This window comes from Nesoenas mayeri, assembly GCF_963082525.1.
Source record: "Nesoenas mayeri genome assembly, chromosome: 5".
Classification (NCBI taxonomy): Eukaryota; Metazoa; Chordata; class Aves; order Columbiformes; family Columbidae; genus Nesoenas; species Nesoenas mayeri.
Window position 1 is genome coordinate 2509024 of NC_137548.1, and position 14072 is coordinate 2523095.

At 43.5% G+C, this 14072-nt stretch overlaps 1 protein-coding gene across 2 annotated transcripts in view; it reads right to left on the reverse strand.

Moving 5' to 3' along the window:
- SOS2 (SOS Ras/Rho guanine nucleotide exchange factor 2) overlaps positions 1 to 14072 on the reverse strand; it is a 59508-nt gene that overhangs the window by 24107 nt on the left and 21329 nt on the right. For both annotated transcript variants that reach the window (XR_013922187.1, XM_080345403.1), the window contains exons 6-8: positions 12557 to 12700; positions 8173 to 8283; positions 5275 to 5373 (exon numbers count right to left, since the gene is read on the reverse strand). Coding sequence is in view for 1 of the 2 variants with exons in the window: in XM_080345403.1 (XP_080201529.1) it covers positions 5275 to 5373; positions 8173 to 8283; positions 12557 to 12700 (354 nt within the window). In the remaining variant the exon portion in view is untranslated. The remainder of the gene's footprint in view (positions 1 to 5274; positions 5374 to 8172; positions 8284 to 12556; positions 12701 to 14072) is intronic.

Consider the following 14072-nt stretch of genomic DNA (forward strand, 5'->3'; position numbering starts at 1 on the left):
CACTCCTCCCAGCTCGGTGTCACCAGCAAACTTGCTGACAGTCACTCTATTCCCTCATCCAAGTCATTGACGAATATATTGAATAATACCGGCCCCAGCACTGCCCCTGAGGCACTGCACTGGATACTGGCCTAACTGGACTCTGCCCATTGACCACGACTCTCTGGCTTCTTCCCTTCAGCCAGTTCACAGTTCCTGTTATCTTTTCAACACTGTCCTGTTTCACAACCGATTTTATTAAACACTTTGGAGGTTTGAAAGGGCTGAGAATGAGATGCTGTTTTATGTAACTATGTGCAATATAGCATTCAATAAGTCAATAAGTCTCAACGTTTCAGAGTAAATTTCAAAGACACAATGACCAAGATTCTCTCTTTGCTTCTTCCCCTTCTGAATTCTGCCACCTTCAGCAAACTCATCTATTTCAAGGAGAAACGTCGATTTTGCATGGTGCAAACTAACGTAATAAAAAGAGTCCGAAATTCAATTGCTATTAATAGCAAAATGTAAAGACTAAATCCGTCTCTACCACTAGACAGAAACTTCTTGAATTAGGAAATTCAACAGGTTTTCATATAATCCTCACACCCTCATTAACAACATGCTCTGAGCACGGCCTAATCACAGACTTCTTCCTTCTGCTCCTTTACGGCGATCACTCCTAAAATATTACTGATATAAATGAGATTTTTCTTTTTTACCACTTCCATGTTCAAGATGGGTTTAATTTTGTTTGTAAGAAAAAAAAAATTGGTATTTTAAAGAAAAAATAATTGAGATAAACTCTGATTTACCTCCATACTTCAAGAGAAATCTTACTTACAATGGCTCAGATGGCAGACGCCGCCTTTTCCTTTCCCCACTATGTTCCCTCAGCAAGGATATGTAGTTTCCTCTAGAAGTAATTGAGAGAACAGGATTTGACCAGATTGGTCCATTCTCTTCATAGAATTGCAATTACTATTTAGTTTTCACATGCCCAAACAATCTCCATCTTGCACATCAGAGAAATCAAAGTTTCCCGGTCAAAAACTTCTGGGAAGTTTATGAGCTGAGGAACAGTGCAGGGAATGGAAAAATAACACGTCTACCCCTGTGGAAATGCTTCTTTGCCTTCCTACCAGCCACGGAAATGCAAAGAACATACAAATGGGGTGAGAAGATGGCAGGTGCAAAGTCCTAAAGGTGGGAAAAGCTACTGAGTCGGATAAAATCCTCTTTCTCCTCACATTCCCGAGCAGAGTTTCTTGCACGTCCTTTCCAGAGAGCTGCGTTTGGTGCTAAACAGGCAGCGAAGGGCACGTTTTGCTTTTCTTGCATCAAAAAAAGAAAGAAAATAATATTATATAAACATTTGGAAGTCATCTAATCCATTCCTACACCTTAATGCATAGATTCCTGAAGATCAGGCAAATTACCTAAAGCGTTATCTCATGCTCTGTAATTACCGGACGAACATCTGTTTTTCCAAATGTCAGCTCTTAACGAGCATCGTTCCAATTAAACAGCAGATGCAAAAGCGTAAGATGTTGGCTAGACAGAGAAAATATGCGAATCTTTAGAAAAGAACAAAGCGGGTCCTGTTTCTGCTGGGTATATTTAAAATACCAGTGATGATAAATTGAGAATATTAATTATTTATTGTATAAAAAACAGTAGTGAAGAATGCTGTTCATTTAAAAAACGAGCCATGGTGAGGCTGCAGAGCACTGACCGGAGTTTCAATGGCTGTCAATGATTAGGATCAAAAGAAGGAATTTTGTATGTTTTGGACTTCTTGGACTTAAACAGACCTTTTAATTATATTGATATATCTCACTGGCACCTTCACAGAATCACAGAATCCCAGAATGTCAGGGGCTGAAGGGACCTGGAAAGCTCATCCAGTGCAATCCCCCCATGGAGCAGGAACACCCAGATGAGGTTACACAGGAAGGTGTCCAGGCGGGTTGGAATGTCTGCACAGAAGGAGACTCCACAACCCCCTGGGCAGCCTGGGCCAGGCTCTGACACCCTCACCCCCAACAAGTTTCTTCTCATATTTAAGTGGAACCTTTTGTGTTCCAGTTTGCACCCATTGCCCCTTGTCCTACCATCAGTTGTCACCCAGAAGAGCCTGGCTCCATCCTCCTGACACTCCCCCTTTCCATATTGATCCCCAGGAATGAGTCCCCCCTCAGTGTCCTCTTGTCCAGCTCCAGAGCCCCAGCTCCCTCAGCCTTTCCTCACACGGGAGATGCTCCACTCCCTTCAGCATCTTGGTGGCTGCGCTGGACTCTCTGCAGCAGTTCCCTGTCCTGCTGGAACTGAGGGGCCACAGCTGGGCACAATATTCCAGGTGTGGTCTCCCCAGGGCAGAGCAGAGGGGCAGGAGAACCTCTCTGACCTACTGACCACCCCCTTCTAACCCACCCCAGGTACCATTGGCTTCCTGGCCACAAGGGCCCAGTGCTGGCTCATGGTCACCCTGCTGTCCCCAGGACCTCCAGGTCCCTTTCCCCTACGCTGCTCTCCAACAGGTCATTCCCCAACTTATACTGGCTATATTAGTATAGTTGAATAAATACTTTACTTATCCCTAAAGACACCACTTTTTAAAGATCACTGCTGTAAATTTAAGATGTTTTCAAACTACAGATTAAAATTCAAATTTGAAACCTGCAACTGAAGTGATACCAACAAAAGATTCCGTATTTATCATTATTCACTATGCAGTGACATTTAAGATTCCTGCTCTATGCTCACAAGGTTGGAAAGACTCGAGTCTGCGGTGAATTCTAATTCTAGTCAGAAATCTCATGTATAAAGGGCACATTTCACCACTTTCACTAGGAAAATTTGGCAGTTTCAAAAGGCATCATATTAGATTTCATGCAGCATCCTGCTGTATTTATCCAAGTTAAAAACAAAAGAAACAACCACATGTTTTTGCACTATCTGCCAGACTTTATTCTTCAAAGACATGGGGAAATGTAAGTATGTGCACGTCTAACCTGATCCCACCAATATTAATGGGAGTTATGAGCAGACTCGGAGCCCCCAAGAGACTCAAAACTCTTGCAGAGTTCCAGGTTTAACACAGGCTATCAAAACCAAATCACTTGGTTTAAAACATAAATATGTAACCACCCTTCCCTGTTGCTGAAGAAAAAACTACCCGGTTTGCATGGAAAGCATTTAATCTTCAATTCTAAAGACACATACAGCAAACCTCTGCTCAATCAGGCACACGCGTTAACGTTTCCCTAAAAAGCAAACGCTCCGCAGTGTGTAAAATCAGCTCAATGTTTCTGTCCCCCCGAAGCTGCGGCGCCTGATTCCCTTCTCTGATTTCACGCTCTCCACTTCCCAGCTCTAAGTCACAATGGCTCATTAATTAGCCCGACCTTCAGCGTAACACGGGTGGCTAATCCAGTTACGTCTTTGAAACGTGAAAGAAGAACATTTTAAGAAGTTCCTGAGGATTATCGTACGCCGCTGATCCTTATAGAAAGAGAAGTTACGCTGTTTTGCACATGAAATGTATCTCCGAAGGTACCGGTACCGGTTCTGGGAGCAGTTTGTTTTCTTTTGGAAGATGCCTTTAGAAAAACATAAGCTCTATAAAAGCAAATATTAAAACTACATCAATGTAAAGTTTCTGTTTGCTGACGATTGGGGTGCTTTTGATTATCAGTAGAAATACTTAGAGATTTAAAATTCATTGAGACCACTTGGTTTTAAGCTCTTCTACAAAATACGGGCAATCCATACACCAGAGAAGCGTGGTTTACGGGTCAAAAGCAATCATCCTTATTTTTACTTATCTAAATCAGCATATGCAAAAAATCACAGCAGACATAATGCAGGTAAGACTGAACTAACAATAATAATGATGATGATAATACGTGCCAGACATTAACTACAGACCTGACCTTAAAACAACTGCTATTTTTTGGCTTGAGATTCTCTCGTGAAAACTGTATATTGTATTATACATAAGATCCATGTTGCATAGTTTCCTTTTCTTCCTTCATACAAATAAATCATTTGAAATGAAAAGAAGACCACAGAACACACCTGTACAACACCACTAGTATCACTTTTTACACCAAGAACTCTACAGTGCGGTTTCTGTTGCTATTTCAAAATGTCAGCTATAGCCACAGGATATTTACCTGTTTAATTAAAGTATTTCCCAGTTAGTTAATAATTAACTTGTCTTTAAAAGTGTTAAAGTGTCCCAACACAAAGGGGCAAATAGGAACTTCTTTTACATTATGTTCAGCTACTTTAAAAAGCTCCAAACTTTTTCAAGATTTTCTACAGTAACATCATTTTCCTTATTCAAGAACGATTATTCCAGCTCTGAGCTGTCACATTGCTGCTGCCTGTTGGCCTCTCCTCTTATACCTCACAGCAAAAGCATTTGCTTGCAAGCAAAAAGGTTCATGCTTAAGTTACTTTTTGGCCTTTAGCTGTTATAGCCAAGGGAAATACCTCCCGACGCGAACCCCCTCGTACATCAGAATGAAGAATGTGCAAGTGATCGGTGCCCAGACCGGTGGAGGTTGTTCTACAATAAGTGATGCCTCGAGAGGCAGAATCGCTCATAAATACGGACTAACCGACAACCTGTATAGTAAAACCCCCGAAATAACGTCCTACAATAATACCTTTCTGCCATCTGGAATTTCATTAAGCCTGACATTTCATCAAAGTCATTGCTTAGAAGAGAGAAAACAAGGAAATAATAGTTCGTATTTTCATTCCTCCTCCATGCGGAGAAAGTGTGGTATGCTATTAAAAATGGTATTATTTTGCTCTCGCTCTTTAATTTAGGACTTGGGACAAATGGCTGAATATTAAGAATGGATTATTCTGACTCTGCTGGAAGGAGGTGCCTCCTCTACCCCAAAATAAGATCGGCTGAGCTGCACTGCAGACCAAGAACGCTGCCTGAACCACGCTTGGCTTTTGCTGAACGGACACCAAATTGAGAAAGAAGCAAAGAGATTTGTATTCACATTTTAAACTGTCCTAGAGCCCAAGTTCAATAAAGGTTCGTTTAACAAAATATAGTTACTTCAAATGTTCATATCAGAGCAACAGATGCTTTTGAAGACTTTTTTACATTGTTTGACTTTTCAGATATCTACTAATGTGTCAAATCAACGGTTCCATCTCTTTCCATTTTCAGAAGCAGAAAGTAAAATCTAATTGGTTATTTAAAAGCTCAGATTCTCCGCATTGTGGAATGTTTTTAGCAGAAAACAAGAGCGTGGCTTCACTTACCTGTAGTAACTCAAAGTAGTGCAAACAATGATAGACTGGGATGAGCATGAGCCGCGGGAGGACGTATCGTACGGCTTCTTTAAACCCTTCAGCAGTTGACTGCAAAGGAAAAATAAACAGGATTTTACTTACACTGAAATACCCAAAATGGGAGTGGACAAGGCCCTCAGGTTAGCACTGCTTTCAGCAAGATGGCTGTGGTAGACACAGTGTGCTCCTTCTGTTTAATGAGACTCTTTGTAAGATTCTGAGACACATAAATACTCCAACATCAAGCAAATAGAACCTGCAAACAGCCTTTTCCCGGCACCGCCCTTGTCGTTTTCCATCAACAGCTTTGAATTCATAGTCTGTATCTCCGAAAATACCCTTAACTCCCCCAGAATGCTGGCGATCTGCCTCCTTAGAAAGGTAACCAGTGGGATGGCCTGGATATTTCACAGAATCAGAGAATGTCCAGGATTGGAAGGGACCTGGAAAGCTCATCCAGTGCAATCCCCCCATGGAGCAGGAACACCCAGATGAGGTTACACAGGAAGGTGTCCAGGCGGGTTGGAATGTCTGCACAGAAGGAGACTCCACAACCCCCCTGGGCAGCCTGGGCCAGGCTCTGCCACCCTCACCCCCAACAAGTTTCTTCTCAAATTTAAGTGGAACCTCCTGTGTTCCAGTTTGAACCCATTGCCCCTTGTCCTATCATCGGTTGTCACCGAGAAGAGCCTGGCTCCATCCTCCTGACACTCCCCCTTTCCATATTGATCCCCAGGAATGAGTCCCCCCTCAGTCTCCTCTTGTCCAGCTCCAGAGCCCCAGCTCCCTCAGCCTTTCCTCACACGGGAGATGCTCCACTCCCTTCAGCATCTTGGTGGCTGCGCTGGACTCTCTCCAGCAGTTCCCTGTCCTGCTGGAACTGAGGGGCCACAACTGGACACAAGATTCCAGGTGTGGTCTCCCCAGGGCAGAGCAGAGGGGCAGGAGAACCTCTCTGACCTACTGACCACCCCCTTCTAACCCACCCCAGGTACCATTGGCTTCCTGGCCACAAGGGCCCAGTGCTGGCTCATGGTCACCCTGCTGTCCCCAGGATCCCCAGGTCCCTTTCCTCTACACTACTCTCTAATATTTGCTTGAAGTAGTAAAGCCAGAGGACCAATTTACCCAAAAGTCATTGTATAAGCTCATATCCGCTTCCAAAATAACACGTTTTACTGTTGGCCACGCTTTGCAGCAGAATTTAAAAGAAACACTGGAATGTTCAAGACCAGCCAGGACTTCCATCCAGTGTAACAAACGTGTCACCAGCTTCCCTCCAATGTCCTCTCCTGCTGGGCTCCTTTTGGTGGGGATAGAGTTAATTTTCTTCATAATAGCTGGTATGGGGCTGTGTTTTGGATTTGTGCTGAAAACAGTGTTGATAACAGGGATGTTTTTGTTATCACTGAGCAGATTACACAGAGTCAAGGCTTTTCTGCTCCTCACATCACCCACCAGCGAGTAGGCTGGGGGTGCACGAGAACCTGGGAGGGGACACGGCTGCGGACCCAAAGGATAATCCACGCCATATAATGTCGTGCTCAGTATATAAAGCCGGGGGGAGAAGGAGGAATGGGGGGGATATTCGGAGTTACGGCGTTTGCCTTCCCAAGTCACCGTTCCGTGTGTTGGAGCCCGGCTGTGACGGGAGGTGGGGAATGAATCCCTTCTTCTGCTTTGCTGTTAAACTGTCTTTACCTCAACCCACCAGTTTTCTCGCATTTACACTTCGGCTTGTGTCCCACATCACACTGAGGAGGGGTGAGTGAGCGGCTGCGTGCGCCTTACTTACCAGCTGAGGTTAAACCACGACACCTACCAATTATGTACGTTGTGCTCCAATTTAGAGCCAACACACCACAGAAACACGGAGGTGTCATCAGGTGCTGAAGAAATTAACACTAGTAGGTCCTCTCCCTCACAAACCGAGAATTACAAGTTTATGACTTAGAAAACGAACTGGAAATCCTTTCCCATTCTCAGCAGTTAACTAGTAGGTTGTAAGATGAGGTTTTCCAAAGGATGGTGAAACCCCTGTCATCTTCCAGACCAAGATAACTATTCAACAGAAAGTGAATTACCTGCTCTCTTTTTTGGAAATGACCTCCCCTCTCATTTAAGAATTCTATGTCTCTCTGCAGTTGCTCATTCACATCCATGGTCAAGCTTGGACCTCTACGTTCACACCTTGGAGAAGTGTGAGGGAACATCCCTAGGAAAGGCCAAATCTTCGCGTGGTGAGGAGAGTCATGAGGGAGGCCGGATCCACTGTCAAACGACTCAACTGCCAGTTTAATCTGGAACAGGGCTCTGGGCTTTAAATTGCCCCAGCAAACCATACAAACTAAGCTCTACTATAACGGGTTTAGCTGGGAACGGCACTGACCGAACACTTGCTCAGCAGCTTAAGTGCATGTCTGAACACAAGGCCCATCTTCTGAACAGTCTTTAACATATTGGATGATGTCGCTGGATAGTCCTATTGAAGAAATGATTCAAGACAAACTGCCAGTCGCAGCCCCAATGCTGAACAAAGGAGCCTGGGATATGTAAGAAAATGAAAATATTGTGCCTGGATGCCTGTGTTTGGCATTAAAAGGCAAAAAGGCAAGAGAAGTGGCAGGTAGGAGAGGTCGCCCTTTATTCTCAAGCAAGAGAGGACAAAAAAAACCTGCAAAAGACTCATGGATGGGTCAGAGCTACGTCCAGTTTTTATAGGAAGAGGCAGAGTCTAAATATCCTACACTGAAAAGAGGTCAATCTAGAGGATTTTCTTCCTCACTAGAAAGTAAAGTGCTACTGACAAAATCCAAACCTTTGAAACGTAAGAACTAAAGCGATTCAGTATTTCTCATTTGCACTCACCTGGAAGTGGAGAGCAACAGCAGGTTTGGCCATTAAGTTATTAAAATGCTCATGAAATTGTGGAGAGAGAATATCCTGCGACAACGTTTCATATGGATCAAAGGCTTGCTCCTAAATAAAAGCAGAGAATTATATACATACATGAAAGATGCAAGATATTTCTGTTCCAGTTGGTACCATTAATTTGTTTAATAAGCGGACAGACAAGTGGAACTTTTCAAGAAAAGATCAAATTTGCAAAGCAAATGTTCAGTAAACCACAAATCTTTTTCACTTCCAAATTTGAAAGGCGCCCAACGTTTTCTCAGTGTTCCTCAATCTCACCGTACTTATCACCAACAGAAACTCTGTCACAGCAAAGCAGTGGGAACCAAGAGAAGCTCTTGCTTGCAGTCCAACCACAGTTCACAAACAACGGCAATTTATCTCCAATTTACCAATAAGGACAGAAATGCAGATAAAAAGTGAGACTTCAGGTGAATTTTGGAGACTGTCACAAAGAGGCTTTGTTGTACCACCATTATTTTGGGGTACATCAGCTAAGAATGGTCAGTCATAAGCACTTGTCTGAAAAGATCGCGTTTGGGGGCAAAACAGCTGGTCTGAAAGTCCCAGAGGAAAGTCCTAACGACCAAGGGTTTCAGGTGCAAAAATCACCATTCCAGATGGAGGATCTGGCTGCGATTCCGTCGCATCAGCTACAGCGGGAAGGGATGAAAACCTGAACGTACATGAATTCTTGCAGGAATAATTTACGAGTGCTCACAGCTCACCTGCCCCAAAGCCCGTCAGGCTGTTCCCGAGTCTCTGCAGATTCATGGGGCTGAGTCACACATGAATCACCGGGTTATCCGGTGCCGATGGCGCCGTGCCCGGAATCAGCACATACCTCTTTCCACCTCAACGCCTGTCAGAATACAGGCTGCAGAATTTGGGAGCATCAGACACCACAAAGTCTCATTTGAACACTGGGGTAAAGTCTGAATTCTTCCATTTGCAAGGGGTCCAAGGGACTTCCCACCTTACTCATGGGGCAGCTGCAATTCAGGTCTTTGTGGGGAGGAGACACAGACCTGCACTCTCTTTGCGCATGCAAATTGCAATCATCGCTCCCAACTCTGCTCATCAAGTTCTAATCATCGCTGTCTGTTCGCATTAGATTGTATCTGGGAGGGGGGATGACCGGGGGAAGTTTGGCACTTGCAGCAGCTGAAATTATTACAGTCTCTAAATGAACAGGCTGGTTTTCTTTAGCAGAATATGAACCCAGTTTACAGCCTGGCTTTTGGGTTTTGTTTCATTTGTTTACTCCACACCTGCAAGCACACAATACAGGAGGTTTATTTGACACCAGCCAAGACAGCGGACAATAACGCTGCATATACAGTTTCTCTTTGCCATACTGGCCAAGAAATAAATGAGCAAACGCCTCTGGAGGAGCAGGAGCTCAGCTGGGGGTGTGGGTTCCAGAGCTATTGTAGTAAAACCAGCAGAAGCAGAGAGCAGGGCTGGAACTGCTGCTCAGAATGGAATCGTGCATGCAAATCTATTAAAGGAGCCAAACCAACACATCATATTTATTCTGTGCTTTTTCAACTTTTTACAGCGTTTTAGAAGCGTTTTCTTTTTCTCCCGCTCAAGACTTTCATCAGTATTTTGAAGTTTTGGGTTTGGACTTTCATCAGTATTTTGAAGTTTTGGGTTTGTTTTTTGATTGAAACAAACCGCATTAGCCATCATCTCCAAGAGACTAATTCAAAAGGGTTCTTTTACACTTGCAGCATTGCACAAGTTACTGAAATAGGGAGGCGTTAACTTGATGCCTGTGTAATTATCTCCATTATCGGGATTGGTGTTGGTACGTTTCAGTCCCTTTTGCTGTAGCGCTGCTTTCCACCTTTTTTCGCTTTGCGGATCCTTAAAACTTCTCCTATGGAAACGCCAACACCAGCATAACAGATTTACAATCTCCTGATGATTACCCTGCTTTCTGAAACCCAGAGTAGCCACAGACACCCTCCGCCCTCATTTCTGAGGCTCTCCCCGCTGCCTGAATTATCTAAAGAGATGATTACCTAAATTACCTAAAGAGATTATCTCAGGCCATCGGGAAAACATCCAGTAGTAATTAGAACTGTAAAAGTTACCACCAAGTCCAATTCTTTGAGCAGCGCATTAACAAATATCCATCTCCCACTCACATGTGTCAGGCAACAAGTTTTCAAATTGCCTCCACACCAGGAAAGAAATGTTTTATTTGCCCCATATCTCATTATCTCAAAACCACAGCAACATTTCTGTTTAAACCTTCCAGAGAACCTATCAAGCCAAAGCAGGAAGATTCCAGCTTTCAAGGGCTGTTTGGTTTTTAATTATCCTTCCAAATAAATTGAAGGACCTTTATAATGGCAACGCTAAGGGAACAAACCTGGCAGTAAGATAGGCAGAGCAAATAAACACTTCACTTTATCTCTATTTAACGATCCCTTTTGCAAATATTCACAGAGAGACGATCTCAACATGCAAGATGATCAAACGAACAGCGTAGTTATTAAGTAGGTCTTGTTCCGTATTAAGCGAATTATTAAGTTCAAACTTAAAAGAATAAAAAGAAGGTTTGAAGAATAATTTGTTCTTCATCTGCATTTTTCAGTTAATGGAAATCAAGTGAGATTTTTACCCATTGAAGGGGATTTGTTCCCAATTAAAGCACAGGATGCCTAAGAGTGGCTTTGGCAATAAATGGAGATATTAACGTTTCCCCGGATAGTGCTGCACTAATTCAAATCTTAAGTCCTTTTGTTCAATGGTAATATAATAGCTACTTGCTTTAAATCATTGCTCAAACGCTTCTCCTTATCATGATAATAAGCAATTATGCTTTAACAACTTAAGAAGGGGACCTAGTCAAGTGGACTTTCCCACTGATATTGTCACGTGATGGGTTTAGTGAAGTAACACCAGGCAAACTTTATCTCTATGGTGTATTGGTAAGTGAGTGGCACATGGGCTGAAGGGCCTGTATGCTTCACACCCCAAAAATGCCATTGTTTTCCAAATGGCACTGCTGTGTTCATGCAGCCCTCGCATTTTAAAAACTGGACGCACGTAACTGCGAAATGTAAGATTTACACGTTGTCATTTTCTTTATAAAAATCGGAATTTTAAGATAAACCCCATCAACTTCACGTTCACCATGTGGTTCATCCAAGATATTCTCTCTCAGGACAGAACACCTCATTTGACTTCCTCAGTGCTAAAGTCCATGTGGTTTACACGATCACCCATACATTTTGGTTCAGAAAATTAGGCTCAATACACCTCTCAAAAAAAATAAGGCAGAATAACTTTGTACTCTATTTTCAGGCTGTGAAAGTATCTGTATACTCATGCTATTCAGACTAAACTGAGCTGTATCTCACTGTAAAGCACCTTCTCAAAAATTTCACTTTTGTGAGTCTCTTTTGTAGCGTTTCCAGTATTTCAATGTCCATGCAAAAAAACAATAAATAGAAAAAAAGAACCATTAATAAAGTTCCAGTATAAGCCACACCAAACTCATTAATACCTGTTTTGTGAATAATCTCTTCCTCATCTGCATTTAAGTTTTTCAGTTAATGGAAATCAAGTGAGATGTTCACTCGTTGAAGGGGATTTGTTCCCAGTTAAAGCACAGGATGCCTAAGAGTGGCTTTGGCAATAAATGGAGATATTAATGTTTCCCAGGATAGTGCTGCACTAATTCAAATCTTAAGTCCTTTTGTTCAATAGTAATATAATAGCTACTTGCTTTAAATCATTGCTCAAACGCTTCTCCTTATCATGATAATAAGCAATTATGCTTTAACAACTTAAGAACTCGGACCTAGTCAAGTGGACTTTCCCACTGATATTGTCATGTGATGGGTTTAGTGAAGTAACACCAGGCAAACTTGATGGTGTCTTGGTAAGTGAGTGGCATCTGCCCGGATGAAGAACATGTCTTGTTTGAGTGAGGTCACAGTCCAGAGTAACACAAGTCGCTCCTCTTGCAGATCTATGTCCCGCTGCTGTGATTTTTGCGACAAAAAGCGATGCCTAGAGAAATGGCGGCACCACGTTCTCTCAATAGGCAACCCCAGGTAGTTTTCCAAGCCACATCCCTACGGGATCGTAGCAATTAATTCTCACTCTGAAATTAAGATTTTAGTTACCTGCTCAATAGCGATTCTGTGATGGGTAGGAGACATGCTTTAGCTTACCTACTAAAGGATGGGTAGGGAAGATCTCCATTCAGAGCTTATTAAAAGGACATTTTACAACTGCAAATCTATCAGAGATAGAGATATGACCCAAAGTGACTTAAAAACCCCCACAAACACAAGAAAGCACCAAAGCACCGTACCTCTGCGAGATCCTCGAAGCAGCTGCCAGCCAGAGGATGGGGACTACTTTCATCAGTCATTTCGACAGTATCCTCGATCAATCCTAAAAGCTTCACTGTCAGCTCATGAATATCTGAAATGTTGCTAAATATCACATCGATGTCCTGCAAACATAAAACGCATCTTAGTAGTGTCTAGAATAATTTCTTTTGTTTATGTAAATATTGGAGTGTTTTTGGTGAAGCCTGAAGCAAGAGGAGCCAATAAAAGACAAGGAAGAAAATGAAATGATGTGGTGTTCCCCGCGCTGCAGGCCTGCCCGGGCACATCCCGCCTTGCCCAATGCTCCCCCCAGTGAGATTGGATTCTTGTCTCTCAGGACACAAGAGGAATGAGGTGATTTAAAGCAGCTCCAAGACAGACCCTCTAAATCACATGTAAAACTCAAGCAGCCACGTGGCTCGGTTAGCAGAGCACTCCCTGGGTATGGAGGAGGAATCGGCAGCTTCCTTCTCCAAATTGTTTTAGGTTTTTCAAATCCACATAGGAGGAGGCAGCCCCTTCCCATGACTGGTGTTTCAATTCTGAAAGGCAATTCTTCAGCCTTCTCTGCTCCAACGCAACAGTGCCGAGCTTGCGCGACCTCCTGCCAGGACCACGGCAAGAGCAGCCTCAACGTTTCTCACACCCATTCTCATATAACAAAACAATATTCCCCAGCTCCAAAGTATCGCCCCCTTCTTCTCCCATCCTCTTTGTTTCAACTCTGTCCCTACGTCTGCACAATTCTCCTCTCAGTTAGTGAGGAACCTCCAGCCTCAGCTGTAAGATGAATCATAGAAACATTTTGGTTGGAAAAGTCCCTCATCGAGTCCAACCATAACCCACCCCGGCACTGCCCCATGTCCTGAGAACCTCATCTCCATCTGCTCAGCCCTCCAGGGATGGTGACTCCAGCACTGCCCTGGGCAGCCTGTTCCACCACTTCACAACCTTTTCCATTAAGCAATGTTTCCCAATATCCGATGTCTCCTGCTCCCTCTCCTCAACCCGCTGGTACCACCTGCGAATCCCAGTTCAGGTTCTGCTGGCCTGGTCCTTGCTCCTTCCTCCCTCAGCAAAGCTTCACTCATCTCTCATTATTGCTGCTCCTCTTACAAGAGCTGTGCTTCTCTCTTTAGGCTCCAGCATCCCGAAAACGGAATTTGCCGCACATATAATTTCAACCAAATATTTCAATCGCTGATCAGATAGAGATTCCCTTCCCAGTCAGTGCCACACCAGAGAATCCAGAGCCGAGGGCTGATTCCCTGGCAGGTTCTGCAGACAGAGGTGCCCTGGGGCAGACTTCAAATACCAGTTCAGCATTTATCTCCGCGCAGGCAGATAACTGCCAATTTTTATGTTAAGCAAAAGTGTAACTATCACCTATATGAGCAAAGGACTCCAGCTATTGCTGCCGTCTGACAGAGAATCGCGTCCATTAAGCTTCACTCCGAGAGCAGCACTCTCATGCTATTAACATCAATTCCTCCA